This window comes from Heloderma suspectum, chromosome 4 (assembly GCF_057233095.1).
Source record: "Heloderma suspectum isolate Gila_16-S chromosome 4, 16-S_ref, whole genome shotgun sequence".
In the NCBI taxonomy this organism is placed as follows: domain Eukaryota; kingdom Metazoa; phylum Chordata; class Lepidosauria; order Squamata; family Helodermatidae; genus Heloderma; species Heloderma suspectum.
The window spans coordinates 71266495-71287203 of record NC_139461.1 but is presented as its reverse complement, the minus strand read 5'-3'; the positions used below and the strand labels follow the sequence as shown (position 1 = coordinate 71287203).

Below are 20709 nucleotides of genomic sequence, written 5' to 3'. Positions count from 1 at the left end.
CTTGTGAGTATGATCCCATATGAAGTTTGCAACCCAAAATTAATTGAAGTTGAGCCTCTCTTCCATATACAAGAACACACTGTTATGATTCATGCTATTCCCATTCAAGGAGTAAGAGTCCAGGAAGCGTCTTTAGTCCTCTTCCAGCCAGGAGGCAGGGCCAAAAACAAATTTGACACTTAATTCCTTGGGAATTAGTGTCCCAAGTGCACCTCTGAGTTCAAGCTCTGACTCCTAGCTGAAAGCAGGGCTCCAGTCTGCTCCTGAGCTTTATGCTGAGAGCAGAGAGTTTTTTCTTAATATGTTTGTAGGTGTACTTTCCTCTCCACTTCCTCACCTTTCCCCCTTACATCCTTTGTTAGGGAAGAGGAGTTTTCCAACACAGTGGGACCAGGTGCATTTCACTACCTGCATGGTCCCCACCAATGCTTTGCCTGTCCTCACCTCTTGCTCGCAGTGGGGTAGAGATAGACAGCTAGCTCTGTGTCCGCCTGTGGCTCAAGAAAACGTTTTGGCATAAATACAGTTACGTGGCCAGATCAGGGAAGACTTATATGAACAAATGTCCTGCCAGTGTTTGCTTCCACCCTCTGGGTTTCCCCCTTTTTTGTTAGCAAGATGCTCAGCGCACTGCACTTCCTCACCCTCTGGCAACTCTGCAGTGGCATAGTCAGGCTTACCAGAGTGGCAAAGCTCATGGCAGATTGCTTTATGGACTGCATGCAGCTTTCTGCGAGGGCCGTGAATGTTGACATAGTCAAAGGGTCCCTGGAACCTCTAAAGTACTGGCTCCCTACATTCCAGTGCAAGTCTGATCTGTCCATTACACCTGTCTACTTTAAAAAGCTGTGTTTGTTTGTTTATTTATTTATGGTATTTGTATACTGCTCCACATCCAAAGACCTTGGAGCAGTGAACAGCAGACAGGAGAAAGAATAAAAACACTGTGTTAAAATAATTTAAAACTGTTTATAAAGAGACATATTATAAGGAGTGAAGTTAGAGAGGAATGAAATGCAAAAAGTACAGATTGCTATGTGACTAGGGAGAAGGAGAGTGTTGTATGGCACTTGAACTAGAAAACAGTTATTTTTATTTATTAGTTTAGTGAGTCTCTTGAAGTTCTTATTGAGGCTAAGGATAAGAAAGCAACTGTCCATGGACATGGGAGTGCAGGCCCCCAAAGGGACCTTCATCCCTATAGGACCACCAAGCCCACCTAGTGACATAACCCCGACTTTAAGAAGTCAGACCCGTCTCCTGTCTCCTGCCATTGCGAACAAGGAGCTAAGCAAGCCCAAATGTCACCAAACCCAGTCCCCAGCATGGGGACTACTGCAACTCTATGTTCATGCCTAGGGTGCCTTATCCAGTGATAAATATGCATTAGAGTTTCAGAATGAACCCTTTTTGAACAGACTTCCTTTGCCAGAGATGGGTTTTTGTTATCACCACAAGCAGATGAGAAACACCAAATAGACATGGGGGAGGTGTTTCCTCAGGGTAGTCCAGACATGACTGGGCTGGCTTCTCAGGTTACAAACGCCCAGCTGGCTGAGGATGAGGGTCCCTCTTCACACACCCCTGTGAGAGTCAGTGAACAGAAGGAGGCAGGGTTTGGGGAGTCTGATCTAATAGATGCCAGGCGCAGGCACAGAGCAAAGGAAGAGAAGGCAGGGGCAGAACTTAGACGGTCTACCCGATTAGTCTTGTGTGAGAAGCTGTGCTCAGAAGCCTCACGAGACAAAGGGACCTCCCCCCCTTAAGTTAGGCTAGTGAGACTGCCTTCCTCTTCAAACAGCGGGCAATTCTCGTAACTTCCTTTTGAATTCCCGTGAAGGCATTCCTTTGTAGACTGAGAGTAGGGATGTACGAATCCCTTACCTGGCTCTGCGCAGGGGCATCCGCGGTGGGGGGGAGGCACTCTGTCCCTCCCCCCGGAATCCTCGATGGGGGGGTGCTCCGTCCCCCTGGAATCCTGCCTAACCAGCTCTGCTCTGCAGCCATGCTGCGGAGCCGCTGGCCAGCTCCGGCCGCCCACAGCCAGACATCCGGCCGCTGGGCCGCCCTGCAGGGACACAAATGGCTGTCGAAGCTGCTGCCATTTGCGTCCCTGTATTGAGCCGTGATAGGCTATGTAAATATTTACATAGCCTATCACGGCAGAGGGAAAAACCCCAGTGTACGCAAATGGCAGTAGCTGCCGCAATTTGCATATGCTGGGGGTTCCCCCCCCCCCCGCCGTGATAGGCTACGTAAGTATTTACGTAGCCTATCACGGTGGGGGGGGGGAACCCAGCGTACGCAAATGCTGGTAGCCGCTGCCATTTGCGTACGCTGGGGTTCCCCCCCCCACCGTGATAGGCTACGTAAGTATTTACGTAGCCTATCACGGCTATGAAGAGGAGGAAGCGAATGACGGCCGCAGGACGGCTGCCATTCGCAAAGCAGCGCAGACGGGAGCAGGTAAGTGCTCCATTTCGCACACCTTTCGTGGGGTGTCATTGAAGTTAGTGAGGCCTTTTGAAAAGAAAAGAAAAGAAAAGAAAAGGCTGCAAAACAGTAACAAGGATCAGGATACTGTCTGGTAAGAAAGACTGGAGGCAACCACAATGAAGCATGAAGCACTACTGCAGTTGATTTGGCCAAGAGGGAGAAAGCCCTTGAATCTTTGCCAGATTTTTTTCCCCAGGGATTTCCGCAAATGCGTCCCTGTGTTAGCCGTGATAGGCTACGTGATAGGCTACGCATTCGGCCTCACCGAGATGCGTCGTGGAATTCTCTGACATCCCTAACTGAGAGTCACTAAGAATGTGCATCTGTATGACCTTGTGAAGTAATGGATTAAAAGCTGTAGACTGAAGCCTCTCATCTGTGTTTGTTTTAGGTGTTGAAATAAAGTGGGGGCTAAAGGAATCCTGACAATTTGCTTACCCAGGAAACACCCAAAGAATGACACAGACATTGTGCTTTTAACACAATTGTGCATCTAACACAGCCTCAAGGAGCCCTGATCATGAACATAGATGTGACTCTTTGGGCCAAGTATCATGTGACTCCTGGACCTTCCAGTAGCTCCTGTTTCCCTCCCAACATTAGCTCTCCCAACAAGTAACACCTTCATATACTACTTGCTCAATAAGTCAGTCTCTGTCCTGTTGGACTTGTCCAAAAGGGCCACATGTGTGATCTCAGCCTGCTGCAATGAGATGTGGAAGTGAAGAATCATGTACTTTCATTGACAGCAGAACAACTCCAGGGAGATTTGGATGCCACAGTTGACGGGCTGAACCATCAAGATCTTAGTTGGGGGGAACGTCCCTGCACCTATTCCCATCTTACTTTGGGCACTCTGCAAAATGTAGGTGTGCCAGGCAGTGATTCTGGTTGTATTTTTCTGGCCTGGAAGCCATAGTTCTTCATGGTCTCTGTGCATTACACATATGAACCTACAGCTGGGAACAACTAAATCGGTTCTTCTCTCCCATGGCCCTATTTTCCACCCTGGGATGACCTAGTTGAGCATAATGCCCTGCGGATTGAGCAGAACCATATAGATGTGAAGGGATGTGCTCCAACGGTGATAGATATTACCCTGGCATCCTGAAAGAAGCTTGCTTTGAAAATCTATGTGATGACTAGGAGATCTCTTCCATGGGGGGTTTGGGGTGGGGGGGGGGACCAATAAGGTAACAGAGACCTTAGCTTCCAGTCTGAAGGTTTTGGCTTTTCTCCAGGACAGCCTGCATAAGGGACTCCAGCCTAATACTCATAGAATATCAATCCACACAGTTCTGGATAGTCTCTTGGGGATTGGGGTCAGAGCAAGTTATCCAATTCTTGCCATCTACATGTTAAAGTTTTTTCTAAAAGAAACCACTTTGTCCAATCCTTCCATCAGTTGTAGATTTCCAACTAAAGACCACGCCATAGTTCTCCGAACCCTGAAGTTCCTCCATTTAAGCCCAGTCATTCCATCCTTCTCAGAGAGCTCACAGGAAAGGTAGTATGTTCAGCAGTAATTGTGTCTACCAAGTAGGTGGCAGAGTCAAGCACCTTATATCTGAGGAAAGAATTGTGTGTTTTCCATTGGGATCATGTGGCTGGGAGGTAATTTAACCTATTCCTGTCTCAACTCATACCCACTTCATAGAAAAACCCAACTTTTCTATCCGGAATAACTTATACTATCTCTCTGATCCTGTATTCACAATTGCCAACAGTTATAATTGCTACTCTACACATAGGTATGGATTAAAAAAGTGGGAAGAAGGACTTCCTATTGCTCTGAATTAAGTGCAGTTAGAGTGGTTAAATGTTGTTCAGGGGTAACTGATACGCACTAAGTGATCTTGAATATACACTGTTGCAGGAGATTCAGGTCCTTCTAAATTTGGTAGAATTGCTAGTAAACTCTGGGAACCAACATGAATTTTGTGTAGCGAGCGCTGAGGAATACCTAACATGAACCTAGGTTTGGTTCTAAAAAACCCCAAACACTGTGGTGTTCAAAATTGGAATTAAGAATAGCTATAGCGGGGGTGCAGAACCTCTTTCAGCCCAAGGGCCAAAGTCCATTTTGGAGACGTTTTCAGGGGCTGGATTTTCAGTGGTAGGCAGTGCCGAATGAAAAAGGGGCAGGGATAAAGGCAAAAGGCCATGGCCAAAAATACAAATACCAACATATTTTAGTTTAAAGCTCTTACTGCCAGAAACTAAGACTTAGAAGAAGCATTTTTATTTTTTTTTAAGAATGTAGGAAAAACTGCACAAAAGCTGGGAAACCACCAAGCAATCAGTGGTTGGGGGAAAGAGGTAGGTCCAGGGGAAGGAGGTCTGAGGAAACCCAGGAGGGAAAGATTTTTCACGTATTAGTTCTCTTTGACACTTCATGGTATAGTTGGAGACTTGATTTTTAGTTTATTTTTCTCTACCCTTCTTTCTGTTGGATGTATTTTGCTTCTGTCTGCAAGCAAGTATTCACTTGGATGCATTAGTAGTCTGTCTAAAGTTAAAACCAATTAAGTTTGAGAAGGTTGGGAAGACATTCTAGATGGAGTTGTCATTCAGAGAGTAGGCAAATATTCTAAAACAGAGAGTTACCTCTTGGAAAGAGTATGGGTACCTGGCCATTAGCACAGCCTTGTTCACCTAATCTAGCTCTTCCTTTCTCTATGCTGAGTGGCACCTGTTCAAGTGTTGAAGATGGGTAAGCAGCAAAAAATACTTCCGGTCCTAACTTCTTCACTTTCTAAATTGCACAAATACTGGTTCTTTGACTAGCAACCTCCTCCAACTTGGTGCCTTCCAACTGTTTTGGACTTCAACTCCCATCAGCCCCAGCCAGCATGGCCTATGGTCAGGAATGCTGGGTGCTGTAATCCAAAGCATCTGAGGGCACCAGTTTTGGGAAGGTTGCTATAGTATGCAGGTTACACAGGTTGGCAAACATGTAATCATTTCAAGAGTTTTTCATTTTAAGGGACTTCTTCCTCTGAACTCTTGATGTTGCACTCCATAGGTTTTGAAACCTTCAGTTTGCAAAAGCAGCAGAAGAGCAAAGATTCATTTCACCAGTTTGTTGAACTAGGAGTTTCCATGACACAGCAACGTCCAGTGATATGTTTTGTTTTCCAGTCCCAGACCTTTGCTGGAGCCAGTGGTCTCCAAACAGGCCATTTCATTAGGAAAAAGAGGAAATCCCTGGGAGAAAAAAATCTGGCAAAGATTCAGGGGCTTTCTCCTTCTTGGCCAAATCATCTGCAGTAGTGCTTCATGCTTCATTGTGGTTGTCTCCAGTCTTTCTTACCAGACAGTATCCTGATCCTTGTTACTGTTTTGCAGCCTTTCCTTTTCTTTTCTTTTCTTTTCTTTTCTTTTCAAAAAGGCCTCACTAACTTCAATGACACTTTCATTGTGCTTGTTTTCTGTATTTGTGAACTGAGAGTAACTTCTCTCATATATCAGCTCCTCATCCTATTGATAACTTAATCTATTAAAAATCAATAAATATGTCCCACTTTTCTTTATAAAATTAAATTCAAAGTAGATTTCAGACAAGTTTTAACAATATTTATATAGTCAACAAAAGCATATCATCAACCCTTCCCAAAAATACAACATCAGAAATAAAGTAGGAGCAATAGAGACAAATCTAACATGAGCCAACAGCACCTCAGCAGAAAGAAGGCATCCATAGACAGCTTCATTCAGCTCCATAATCCTTCTGAAAAAGCTAGGTTTTCACCTGTTCCCTGAACAGATACTGTGCTTGTGCTAGATAGACCTCCCAGCAAGGGGAGGGGGATTCTACAGAATGACCTCCACTGAAAGACCTTGCTGTTGGTAGATTCCTGCTGAACTTCACTCAGTGAGGACCTTGGCAAGGATCTTGGATGGAGAACATGAGGGAAGATGATCCTTTAAGTCCCCAGATCCCAAGCTGTATAGGTGTTTATCAGTAAAAAGGAGCACCTTGAATTTGAAACCATTCAAAAAATGAATAGAATCATAGAATCAGCCAGCAGTACAGATTATTTGTCGCTGGAGTAGTATGTACCATGTCCAGTCCCAGCCAGCATTTTGCAGCAATTTCCAGTCATGTAGAGCACATTACTATAATCAAGATATGTGAGAATCTCTTATTTTGGGAGCTCTCCATTCATGAAATAAGAGACATGGAGCAAGTTGGCTGTAATTTAACTTTAAACTCTTAGTTTTAGGAAGACATTTACAGGACGTCATTCTTACCTTTCTTTTGATATATATTATATTCTGTTTATATTGTTTAAGTATTAACCTATATTGTAAGAAATGGTAGGGATTTGTTATTGGAAAGAAAAGTGGGATATTGATATTAAAAATAAGTAGAATTTTGGGAGGGTTTCCCTGTCATATTGGCCTATATGTTCAGCATTTGGCTATTACTAAAAAAAATACTCATGGGCCGCGGTGGCTTAGTGGTTAAGACGCTGAACTGCAGACTGGAAGGTCGGCAGGACAGCAGTTCGAGACCCGAGTGCTGCGTGACGGAGTGAGCTCCCGTCTTCAGTCCCAGCTTCTGCCAACCTAGGAGTTCGAAAGCAAGAAATTGCAAGTAGATAAATAGGTACTGCTTCGGCGGGAAAGGTAACAGCGTTCCGTGCATCTCGGTGTTCATTCATGCCGGCCACATGACCACGGAAGTGTCTTCGGACAGCGCTGGCTCTTCGGCTTAGAAACGGGGATGAGCACCGCACCCTAGAGTCGGACACGACTGGTTGGGGACACCTTTTTTACCTTTAAAAAAAAAATCCTCCTTGGATCCTAAAGATTCTAGAAGTTATCAAGTGCTAATATCCCCTTCTTAGCAGGTACTCAAACAGGTGGTGGCTACTCAACTCCATGTGCTCTTGGATGCGCCTGGTTATGTGGACCTATTTCAGTCTGGTTTCAGGCCTGGTACAGAGGCTGCCATAGTCATGCTCATGTCAGGAGAAGGACAAAGTGTGGTTGTGCTAATTCTACTGGGCCTCTCAGTGACTTTTGATAACCATTAACCATGGTATCCTTCTGGATAGGCAATCTGGTTTGGGAGTTGAAGTCATCTTGTTGTAGACGGCTGATTCCAGAAGGTGCTGCTGGGGAACTACTGTGGAGCTCCATGGCAGGATTCTGTCTTGTCTCCATGCTTTAACATTTGCATTAAACTGGTGAAAGAGGTCATTCAGGAATTTGGGATGAGGTACTGTCAGTAGGCTTATGACACCCAGGTCTATTTCTCTTTTCAGCAGGTTCACGTGAGGCAGTGCAAGTGCTGAATTAGTGCTTAGATTCAGCATTTGATCCGATGAGAACCAATACACTCAAACTCAGTCCTGACAAGATGGAGATTCTATGTATAGGTGGATTGCCTGTTCGGTGAAGATATTCTACTTATTTTGGATGGGGTTGCAATCCCCTCCCCACCAAATGTTTACCATCATCGTCTGGGAGTATTTGAGGATCTAGTTTCATCACTGGAGGCCCAGATAACTTTTATGGCAAGTAGTGTCTCCCTATCAGTTTTGGCTGGTGCACCAGCTGCAACCTGTCCTGTACAGAGATAGCTTGGCCACAGTTATCCATCCTCTGGCAATGTCTCTGATTGACTACTGCAGTGCAATGGATGTGAGGCTGCCTTTGAAGACCATCTGGTAACTGCAGTTCAGTTTACAGCCTGTTGACTGGGACCTGTCAGTGGGAACATATCTCACCGGTATTAAAAGAATTTTGCTGGCTTTCTGTTGATTTCTGAGTTTACCTTCAAAGCCCTGTGCAGTTTAGGGCCCTGGTACTTAAAGGAATGCTTTTTCCTATGCCAACCTGGCCATGTACTGAGATCATTTTTGGAGACTCCTCCAGGTGCCCCTCAACACTGTTGTTCTTTTGTTGCTGGCAAAGAGATTTTTATTTTACCAGCCTTCTTACTGTATTTTAATTTATTTTTCTCATTTAACATGGTGGTTATATTTTTTTATTTGTGTATTTTATCTTGTTTTTGTAAACTGCCCAGGAAGCTGTGCTGAAGGCATATACATTTTTTTAAAAATTGGGGTGGGGAGAACAACAAACTTGAGATCACTTGAATTACAATCTTCTGATCTAGAGAACTACAGTATATCATTTTTATCTTTGAAAGGTAGGCTAGGCTAAGTGAGTGACTTGTGATTGGTAACCTGTGAATTTCATAGATGAGCTAGCTTTTGAACCTATGTATCCTATTTGAATGTGATTCCTTGCAAGCACGCACGCACACACTCAATCGTTTGCTCTTGACCCTGGGCCCAAGAAGGAAATGGAATACCAATGAGAGGTTTTAACTTTGGCCACTGTTTTTGAGATCTGCAACATAAATATAAATATGCATAAATATAATTCAGATAAAGGCCCAGTAGAGAGGAACTAGAGTCCCCCAAAGTCAACCAGGCAGGACTGTCTGAAGAGTTCAGTGTAGTGACTCAGCCAATGGACTGAGAGCCAAAGAACCACAACAGCCTTATGTCTGGTTTCTTTATAGATTCCTAAATGTGGTGAAGAAATCAAGGGAGCCCCTCCCTCCACACACACATACACAAGCTGCCCTGTCCCAGACTAGATCCCAAAGCCCAAGTGGCAGTCAGTTGACCCATAGTCGCAGAGCCATTATTGGTTTCTTATATTTGACTTCAGTCAATTCCCTGTGTACTATTTTACATCTCCCATTACTGGACCCCACAAGTTGTGATGAACTGGTGATATAGGTTGGTTGACTGGCTTTCAATTATCCCATATTCTTGCAGATGTCCCACTAACACTGTCACAAAACTTCTAGAAGAGAATGGTATGTGTGGAAGCCATTACACAAAAGGCAAAAGCCTGTGAATCCCCTAAGGGCAATCAGCAGGCTGCAAGGTTTAATTCCTTCTCATTCCTTTCTAAATGTGACAAGTAATGTCTGTGTACTATGTCAGGCTGAAAGGGTGAGACATGGCGAAAGAAGAGGAAATCACAGAGTGAGCTTAGAGGACCCAAGTTACTCCCTGGTGCTGAATCAGACCATCAGAAAACCCCACCCAATCACAAGAGGATGAAAATGGAAAAGGGAGTGTGTTTGGCTGTTAGTTTTCTCCCTTCCTCTGACAATCTGATGTTAGCCTTGAGTCTGCTTAACTCATTGCTGGATCGTGGTAGTAATGTCAGAATTATAATACGTTGTGTAATTTGAATCACTGTGTAAAACCTGACCACTTTCTCCCAGTGAGGCTTAAGTGTGTGCATATTCGTTTAATGTTTTCATTCTCTTGATTCATACCATGGATGCCGCTTCACAGGTCATAGAAATGCCCTGCCTTGCGGGTATAGTTTCTGCATGTTTCTATTGTAAGCAAAATGCCATAAACGCCCAGTAATGTGAGCAAAACTGCACAGAACACATGTGTGGTAATAAAAGTTTTTTGTTTTGTTTTTTAAATAAAGGCATTCTGTTTGTGAACTCTTGTCAGTTTTTTCCCAATTCAGTCCAAATGCTTGAATAGTGTTCTGGATCTCTAGTTTGCTAAACTGATAATTTGTTGTCAAGTATCACCAGTTGGTAAATCTCTCTACAGCAGTGTTTAGTCAGGGGTTAGGGGTTGCGGAATAGATGCTATGAAGAATTTCACAGGAGAGAAAGGAAGAGCTAACTTCATTTCTGTCTAAAACATAGATGGGCAACTTGTGGCCCTCCAGATGTTTTGGGCTACAGCTCCTCATGGTCCCTCCCCATGGCTATGCTGCCAAGGGCTGATGGGAGTTGTAGCCCTCCAGATGTTTTGGCCTACAAGTTGGCCACCCCTGGTCCAAAGTATGCAAAGCATAATCTTATGAATATGCTATGCCTATGGATACTACTTGTCATGAGTGGTTGCCCCCCCCCCCAAATCCTTGCCAAGGAATATAATTTAGGCTGCATTTTGTGTTCTTTCACGTGCCCTTGCTCTGGTTCCACTGTGTCAGGGAAAGGCTGGTAGTAAGTATCAAAAATTGTATATGTTTTGTCAAAGTATATGGATTTGTAGTGGACTAGATCTCCTTTTTGCGTTGCATCATTCACACTCCTGTATCTTCCATATTCGTTGCTCTTTTGGGAGGGAGTTCAGGATAATGTCTTGAAAGATTGTTTCTGGTCAAATGCCATTGATAGGCCAATTTCAAAAGAATGCAACTTCTCCCTTGTCCGTGAAAAATTGGGGGTGGCATAGGGTTGACACGCAAGAGTTTTAGGATGTGCTAACAAGGATTTTTGCCATGTGAGAGCCCTTCAGAAGATCTCTTATCACATGAACATTTTAAAGGAAGGGTTATATTGTGGTGACCCTTCCACCTCTAAAACAGCCATAAAAATATGCTCAAGGAACCTCCACATATATTTTCATCTTACTAACTCAGATAGTTGGCTGTTGGTTTCAAAAACATGTACATTCAGACACTAATCTTTATATCTACCTCTCTGATTTTGCAGTTGGGGAATGGCGGTCAACGTGTATTCTACCTCTATAACCCAAGAGACTATGAGCAGACATGACATCATTGCATGGGTGAATGACATAGTAGCTTTAAACTACACAAAAGTTGAACAACTATGTTCAGGTAAGACACACCTTAAAATCTTCATTGTAGCAGTGTATCAAAACATATCTGAAACCTTTCTTTGTATCAGACATTCACATTTCTATTTTAGCCTCTCTTTTTTTTAAGTCTATCTTTAGCTTCCTGACATAACAGAATTTATAGAATGGACTTTTCTATAATTTACGGAACTCTGGGGGTTGGGGGAGAGATCACAAATTCACATAGTCCCTTTATATTTGACATTTTGATTTGTAATGTGTGTCTGTAGTGCAACGTGTGTATAAGAACCCAAGTTTGACCCAAAGCAAGTTAATGACTGATGTGTAGAAGAGTTCAAAAGACCCCCAGAATTTTGAGAACAGGCTTCAGGGCTCTTGAATGGTTATGTCTGGTCTGCAGCTGGTTGTTTACTAGTAATATATCCTCGGTCTTGGTTTAAGGTGACTCCTTATTTACAAACCTATTATGGAAATGCTTGTGTACAAGACCCTTTTCTGCTACTGTCATGATTTTAGCAACTTTTTTGGTATTCCCATGCCAGTCATAATGTCAAAAGGCTTGTACCATGTGGATTGCTTTGATCATATGGTTAGCAACTACTCTAGTACTGCCCAGCTCTTTGCAAGACACGGCACCTCCGTGGTTAAACATGTCACAACAACCTGCATGGACAGACATCTTTCAACATTCTCTGACAGGCTTGGGAACAATCATAGTAGCTGCTGCAACCATGCTGAAAAAGGAATGTTTGAGAGGGGGTCTAAGTTGGTCAAATTCAGAAACTTGACATGGTTTGTAAGCAAAATTTAAATTCAGATACAAAGAATCCAGCAGGTTCCGTATGTATGAAATAGTTTCCAAAATCACTTCGAAACATAGAAATATGTGGCAGAGCATAAGGAGCTGTAATATTGTAATACTAACTTTCTGATGCGAGTCTAGATTAATAAAAAGCTACTGAGGTGTTCAAGTTGCCTGGAAGTCATTTTACTGGATGCACAGAGCTCCTAAGGGCAATGATATGAAATGAGATGAGACATAATAGATTTTATACTGCTTGAAGATATTCCTAAAGTATACTGGATTAATCTCTCCTTTTTTTCCTTTGTGTGTGACGTTTGCTGTGAGTGGCCCCATTATAATATGTTAATAGACGTTCTAAATAAACTGGACTGATGGGGCATCCTTAGATAAGAGACGTATAGTTAAAAGTAGCATGTGGTTTATGTGTGTTTTGTAGTGATTGCTAAAAAAAGTATGGATGGGTGTGTTGGGGAAAAAAAAGTTGTGTTATTGGAAATATTTAGTTATGGGTTCAGTTTGTTTATGATTGTGATTTAGCATGGTGTCTGAATTTACTAATCATAGATATGGTTGTTGCAGTGGGCTCTGAAGGTGAAGCACCTAGACGTGGGAGTGCTGAGGAAGCAGGGAAAAAAGCAGACATTCAGCTCTAAACTATATGGGTTGCCTGACTCACTTGGAAGCTTAAGCCATAGTTGGTTTCTGAACTATGGTTGGCATAAGCCATGATTTGGTGTGATGTCTGAATTGAGCCATAGTTGTAACCATAGATTGTCAGCCAAGTTTTATCTGTTAAGATATCAGTGAACTTCCTGAAATGTTTTCATCTGCCAGATATAAAACTAGTGTGTGGCACAATATGGGCTGGCTGCCACTGTGTCAGGTAAGTAGTTTGTCACAGATATTGTGGATTAATGAATGTAGTTGGAAGTACCCAGATAATTGCAAATGAGGAGCAGAGTATTGCAGACAGTGCCATGTATTGGAAAGCATTGTTCTCTACTGGCTTTGATGAGAAGTTGAAAATTCTGGTAAATGGAGATAATTCTCTGGCTTTGGAGTGGAGAATTCTGTAAGGCTCTGCAACAACTAGAGATGAGGACCTGTGAAAGTGAGCCTGCCTGTGGCTCTGTTTGATGTGCATGCTTTTGCACCCTGGGACTTGGATTTGTTGCTGGATTGAAGGCTAGTTGGTAGGAATGTCTGGCTGAGTTAGTTCAGTCTCAGATATATAGTTTAGCTTTTATCTTGATGAATAAAGTTGCAATTAGTGTCGCTTTCAATTCAGCACTTGGGTCAGCATCTTTGGGTCAAAGGGCAATGTCATGTATTGGTGGGGATTTGGTAGACCTTCGAGGGTATAAAGGCCTTGAACAGTAGAGTGATACTGTGGCTTCTCTTGTCTTGATCAAATGTGATAAATATATGGTATTTTTGTGTCTCCCCATCTCATGCCTCTTTTTAATTGTTTTGGGACATACTAAAAAGGTAGTAGACCCTTGCCTCCATTTAACTTGCCTTTTTGCAAAATCCATTGGTTTCATTTTCTTTTTATTTCTACATATGTATATGTTATTGCTTCCTCCACTGTTCTTATATTCAGATAAATATTGTGGGGTGTGAATGTGGAGAGCAGCCTGAACTTTGTTCAGTTTTTAAAGTTGTCTGCTTTCTTGCAATGCTTCCTTTAAACGTCTCTGATGTGACATTTGCACTGAGCAGTTCAGATGTTGTGCCACTGTTGTGCATGAGGACTTTGACAATCAAAATTGCTTGATGAAACTACATATGATTACAATACATGCTAATAATCTAAGATACTGGCCATGATCATGCATAATAATCCATGAATTCTGACTTATTAAACCACAATGTGAACAAGCAGCATACTGGTGTATGAAACTTGTTCACGCCTGCTTAACCCCTCCCTTTATGCAAATAGGTAAACAAACCAGGCAGGAATAGCTTAGCATGATGTCCAAACCTGGGAGTATGGTTTATTACCCTAAAACAAGACAGGATCACAAGCCAGCTTTCAACCAAGTTTGTTGTTCATGAGTCTTGGCTTGTTTGGGTACAATAAACCATAATTCCAGATTCAAATGTCACCCTAAGTTATCTTTGCCTGGTTTACGCACCCACCTCTACGAAAGGAAGGGTGAAACAGAAGCAAATAGGCTGTATGCATGAGCATGCTGCTCTTTCACATTGTGGTTTAATAAGCCAGAATTTCAGGCTTATTGTTACATATGAATGCAGCCAGTATTTCCTAAATTTCAGATAACTGAAAAACATTTTACCCTTGCACACTGTAAAAGTCAAAATTTAGGGGTGTAAGGTCAAATTACTTGTCCTCAGAGCCCAACCCCCATGCTTCTATAGGACTCACTATTTGGGGCCTTGCTGTATCAGGAGTGATGGAATGATTCAATCATACTTGATACAGAGGTGTGGTACAATTACCTGCCCCCAATGGAATCTTAATAAAAGGAGGTGACGCCAGAGCAGTAAGTTTATCCAGAGATGGATCAAGTAGATTACTCCTGTAAATGGCTGATGAGCTCGCAGAGGCATTTATTTATATATTTATTTCTCATTGCATTCTGGGGTGCCCCACTATACAACTAGAGAATCACTAGCCGAAGGATACAAAAACAGATCTCAAGATGTCAGGCTGAAGATGCAAATTTCAAGAACACAGCATTAGGAAGCTGCCTTATACTAGGCCATGTAGTTCACTATTGCCTACTGCACTGACTGGTAGCAGCTCTCCAGTGTTGCAGATGGGGTTCTCCCAGCTCTAAAAAAACTAAGATCATGGCATCTGGCCCCATCACTTCCTGGCATATAGAAGGGGAAGAAATGGAAGCAGTGACAGATTTTACTTTCTTGGGCTCCAAGATCACTGCAGACGGTGACTGTAGCCATGAAATTAAAAGACACTTGCTGCTTGGGAGGAAAGCTATGGCACACCGAGACAGCATAGTAAGAAGCAGAGACATCACCTTGGTGACAAAGGTTTGTATAATCAAAGCTATGGTTTTCCCAGTAGTAACGTATGGCTGTGAGAGGTGGGCTATAAGGAAGGCTGAGCGCTGAAGAATTGATGCCTTCAAACTGTGGTGCTGGAGAAGACTCTTACGAGTCCCCTGGACTTCAAGGAGGTCAAATCAGTCCATCCTAAAGGAAATCAACCCTGACTGCTCATTGGAAGGACAGATACTGAAGCTCCAATATTTTGGCCACCTAATGCGAAGAGAAAACTCCCTGGAAAAGACCCTGCTGCTGGGAAAGATTGAAGGCAAAAGGAGAAGGGGACGGCAGAGGATGAGATGGCTAGATAGCATCACCGATACAATGAATATGAACTTGAGCACACTCCGGGAGAGAGCGGAGGACAGGAAGGCCTGGCGTGCTATGGTCCATGGGGTCACGAAGAGTCGGACACAACTGAACAAGAACAACAACAACAACTTGGAGATGCCAGGGATTGACCCCAGGTTCTTCTGCGTGCTGCAGTATATGTGCTCTACTATTGAACAGTGACACTTCCAGATCTGTTATTAGTCGCAGGCCTCTTAGCTGAGTCACTTTGCCCAGATATTAGTGTATGGGGGCTTCTTTTTAAAAAGTGTGCACATATTTTTAATTCATAGACTCAGTGTTCTCAGTTTATTGTTTGTTATAATATATTGCATCAAATGAATATACAAATTTGAACATTACTGGTTTTCTTCTCAGAGGTGGGTTACATTGCCAAAAGAGAGAAATTTGGCATGCCAGAGATCACTGCTTCATAGCCGTGACCCTATTGTGTATGGTAAGTGGTTGGTGCTTCTCTCACCCCTTTCTTCCCAAACTTGGAAACAAACATTCACTAATTTGTAAATGGTTGCACAGGGCCTAAAATCGGCAATTGCTACTCATGGACCTTTTACACACAAGAAGGGGAAGTATGCTGGGTGTGTGGGGGCAGTTGTTAGCACTAGTGGGCTCGGATGTAGGTCTGGCTACTTGCCCCATACCTAAGCATTCAACACTATTATATATAAACCACCAACCATGGGAGGTGTCAGGGTGGACACTGAGTCCATAGAATCCCAGAGTAGTTCTGATGCTGAGGAAGAGCAGTCGCTCCTTCGGGAGAGGAGCGCGCTCCTTTTTTCCCAGGACCAACAGCTGACGGAGATTCATCCCACCCACATTCCTAGTTTAGAAAGCAGTCCAGGGAGTGACTCAGCACAGATAGCAGACTGGGGGGGATGCGCGGCGCAGACGCAGAGAGCGGCGCCAAATGGTTCGCGCTCAAAGAACGGTTGCGCCCAGAGGATCCAAGGGAAAAGGGGAGGGATTCTCCCTAGTCCTTATATTCAGGGGTCTGCCAGTAATTGCCCTTCAAACGGGGACCAACTGTTCTAACTTAGGGCATAGGGATGCTGCTGCTCAGATCTAGTTGCTACCTGTAGAGCTGTTAAGTTGTAAAAGAAGAATAAAGCTTTGAAAAGAGTCCCTTTGTCTGCGTCTGGACTTGGCTACTGGATTAGACTGAGAGCCCTCCAAGGAGCCCTTGACAGGAGGCAGGGTAGGGAGTGGTGGAGAAGAACCAGAAAACAACCACCATGTGTTACAACTACTTTAGGAAAAAAGTTTATTCTAACATGAGTCTAATGCAAGTGATCAGAGGCCCAGATGGGACTATTAGATAAGGAAAATAAACCCACTCGCATTTACTGTTCAGCATTGAGAGCTTTGTTGAAACGTTTCACAAGGGGTACAGATAAAGAGTTACTAAATATGGATTGGAGTAACATAATATCATGGTTACCATGGCTGCTGCCAAGCTTCATATGAAGATTTTGCACTTACTCTAAATCTACACTATTATTATTCTCCAAGTGTTACACTGAAAGAATTGAAAGCTTGAATCCATTCTTGGGGAACAGTTATCTGAGTATTATCAGTGGGAGCTCCTCTTTATTTGCCTTTGCCTTTATCAGGTTGATGCAGATGTAATACTAGCTCCCTCCCTGTCGTGTTTAAGAAAAAGGCAACCAGGCTGTGGACTGCACACTCCCAAGCCCTTCTTTTTGGGGGGTGAATTCCCCACAACCCTTTAAATCTGGACAGAAACTTAATTATGGTTAACATTCTCTAGGCTTCCTAGTTTTAGCCAAGAACTCGAAACCATGGTTTAAAGTGGTTTTCAGATCCAGGATAAGATGGACCCAGTATGGCATCTATACTGTTCTTCACTTTCTAGTTTAACTCTACAACTGTGAGGATTGGAAACCTTTCTAAATGAAGACTGGTGTTCTCACAATTAGAACAAGATTCTGCAGGCCCCCAATACCTTCAAGGCTACACGTAGGTCTGAAGTCGCCTAATTGTTTTTACTTTAACACATTTGTAAGATAGAACAAGACAAAGAGATTATTTCAGATGAATTAACAGCTGCATGCAGGCCATTCAGTAATTCTGTGCAGTTTTTGAATTGCTGTGCTGATCTAATTTGGTCTTTTATTCTTCTTTCTTTTCTTGTTTTAAAAAAGAGTGTTCCTTGAAGTGTTTCCAGTCTTCATGCAGCATAACATTAGTCCCCATAAAATAGCTGCATTTAAAGAAGACTTCAAAGGGCAAGAGGATGTGGGAAGCATTGCAATATTCAGGAACATTTTCTTAGCATTAAGAGTGAACAAGTCATATTGTATTGTATAAAATGCTTGAGTATTGTGGCATTTGGGGGGATGGGCTGCTGACCAACCAAAAAACGATCACCCTGGTTGGTTTGAGGGTATTCCCCCCCCCCCCCCCCCCGTTTTTGGAAAAGTTATGAGAAATCAGTTATCTCACCTTTGTCCAATTTTTCTTTTTAAGAAAAGTTTATTTTTTTAAAATTTTGCATATGGTTTCATGCTGAGTTGGGAAGAGTCTCAGTTTGTGTGCATGCGTGTGAGCATTTGTGTAGTTCTCCATTGATTTCAGTAGGTAGACTTAGACCTGCTGTATACTCCTAAATGGCTGGTGAGGCGCAAAAGTGACCCACAACTGAAGGCCCTTGGAACAAGAGGGCCTTCAAAAGTGAGTTGCTGTTTGCCTTGTGCCAGCCATTTTTAGAGCTTGATGGCCTGAGATCATGGACACTAACAGCAACATCAATGGCCATTATCTTAGGCTGGCTATGTTTTGCAGCCCACTGCAGCTATGGGGAAAGGGGAACCAGGGCTGGGGTGCAAGCAGAATCAAGGGATCTACTCATGGTGGGTTGTGATCACCTTGATTCTGCTCTCAGTCATTTGAGCAGACCGTGCATATTTGTGCATCCCTCCTTCAAATGCTTCCAGTATCCCTAGTTGTGTGTATGAATACTGTGTGTGCATGTGCAGTGTGTGAGAATGCAAATAGCCATACACTACTGCATCACATCCAGTTCTTGTTGTTTTTCTGGCCTGGGCCTCCCCATGGCAAGGGGTACAAGGAGGAGTTAGGATAGCAGCCTTGCTCATTTTCTGTTCTGTGTCACTGCGAAGCTGGAGGAAGGGGGTGGATGGACAGGCAGCTGATGAGGAGAAACCACACTGGGCTGTTTGTCTGGGACTTGAGCATGTCCATACTGCCAGCCCAGCTACCTGGTGAGAGGGAGCTAAGTGAACATGGCGCAGGTTAAGCAGCACTGGAGAGTGGGCATGAAGAGATGGCAACATAAGCTCAGAGGCATCATCCCTGAGTGTGTAAAAAAGGAGAGGAGGGAGTTTGCTTATAAGGAGGTTAAGAGAGTACTTCTGTGCAAGTCCTGTGAATATTATTCTTTTGGGGCAGGGCAGGGAGTATGCAGTATCTTCTCTTGCTTAATTCTGTGAACATATAATGCATATTTGGTTTTGATCTTGTAATCTAGATAGGAACATGAACCAAAGTGAACTACTCTGCATGTGATTTGAATTCTTGCCCATGGACTTGTCCTTCAGACACTTCTTGGCTCCTGTCTTCCTACCTGTAAAATTAATAAGTATTTTCTAAGTGCTTAGTTTTTTAAATATTGCGTTGGCTAGATGTGTGTTATACATAGCATTTGGCATGTAAGCACATGCGATAGCTGCACAGTTTACATAAACAGAGTGTTTTCTGTGGGCTGTCCACCCTAAGCTACCAGGTGCTACCCTCAGGCCCCGCACAGGTACTAGAATTTTGTTTTTCAAGAGTTGGCAACGTGGCTGGTGAAGGGAGGGAGTTCTATAGCAAAAGCTTAAGAGTTGCATACAATCTCATATATAGTGAATTTATATATTCATTTGGCTATAGTGAACAACCTAAAATTAAAGCACAGGAGAAAATAATGTTGGAATGAAAAAAGATGAAGGCTCACAAACACAAAGGGTAGAATTAAGTGACTGGGGTCCCCAAAACATCAATTGAGGCTAACAGAGAGGATTCACTAGTGCTGCAAGCCGATTCAAAATGCCCTGGTTAGTTTCCCACAGAATACTGTAGCGCAGCCTTACCCAAACTGTATTCTTTCATTTGCAGTGATAATAACCGTTTTGTCACTATGTACCATCTTGGCAGTTCCAATATATGCCTGTGTCATTCTGTGGCCCACACCAATGTGGGTAGTCACTGAGGATGTGCAAAGCAGAATGCTTTCAATATTCCCAAGCAGTATACCATGGCTAGAACCTTTTTATCAAACCACCCTTACTACATTATGGCTGCTTTCAGAGAATTTTCCAAGGCTTCAGGAACCATGATTTATGAAGCCATAGATGAGTGCTATGGCCACATGCCTTTCCCTCATCCTGGCTTATTTTCCTTTTTTGTTAACTGATAATAGGGAACTCTGGCTTAATTCAAGCCAGCAACTCCACCCTGAAGCCAATGTGCAAAGCACGGTGAGGGAGATGTGTGGGTTCATGGACTTGTCTGAGGCATGGACAATTGGTTTATGAAGCCATGGGCAGTTGTCTGGATGAGGCTGTTTGGCACAATATCTTGTTGTAATATTGGCAAGGCTTCTCATAGATGGGAGAAACCAACCCTTAACCACACACTCCAGCTGAAGAACTCCTTATGGCCGAACACCTGCGAAAGAAGGGGGCTAAGCAAGTGCAGGTGACCAGTTGAGATGTGAATAAGAACAGAGTTATTTGGCTCCAAAGTATTACATTCCAGTCTGTGCCTTCATGTGACCATTTCAGCCAAAGACTGAAATACCCTAAAGCATACTCATTTGAGGTTTTCCCACTGAAGTGCATAAATATATACAGAACCCAGCCCTTTTGCCTGGATACCAAAAATTCATTTCCTGGTGAGAATATGCACACACCCAGAGCTAAGAATTTTAGGACTCTTGAGTGCATGGAAAGGGTTTCCACTTTTCATTTTCACAAAAGTAATGTTAATAGAGCTGCAGACTAAATTTAGACACCACAAAACTGAAATCATCTGGCACATAACTATTACAGCAGGTTGTCAGAAAGCACTATGCTGCGCTTGGCCTACTTAATGAAGACAAACACACACCTAAGACTCAAGAAGAATACATGTACTATAAGCAGCTTTTCCTTTGCATGCTTTCACCCTGGCTATATTTGCTTAGAGTGGCATCCTGGGTGCCCCCCTTAAAAGGTATGAATGACATTATGCTGCTTAATACGTAACTTCTCTACGTAAGAAAATGCTATACCCTAGTATTCTATCTAGAGAACAAAATATAGAAGTAACACCCATTACTACTACGTGAACATAGAGATGGAGTGACCCACGATACATTACTATGAAGGGGTAGGGCTTGGAACCAGT

At 43.1% G+C, this 20709-nt stretch overlaps 1 protein-coding gene across 3 annotated transcripts in view; it reads left to right on the top strand.

Moving 5' to 3' along the window:
• The window catches only part of MAPRE2 (microtubule associated protein RP/EB family member 2), a 136172-nt gene that overhangs the window by 81508 nt on the left and 33955 nt on the right, over window positions 1-20709 (top strand). For all 3 annotated transcript variants that reach the window (XM_084849603.1, XM_084849602.1, XM_084849601.1), the window contains one exon: window positions 11000-11127. In XM_084849603.1, coding sequence (XP_084705729.1) covers window positions 11000-11127 — 128 coding nt within the window. The remainder of the gene's footprint in view (window positions 1-10999; window positions 11128-20709) is intronic.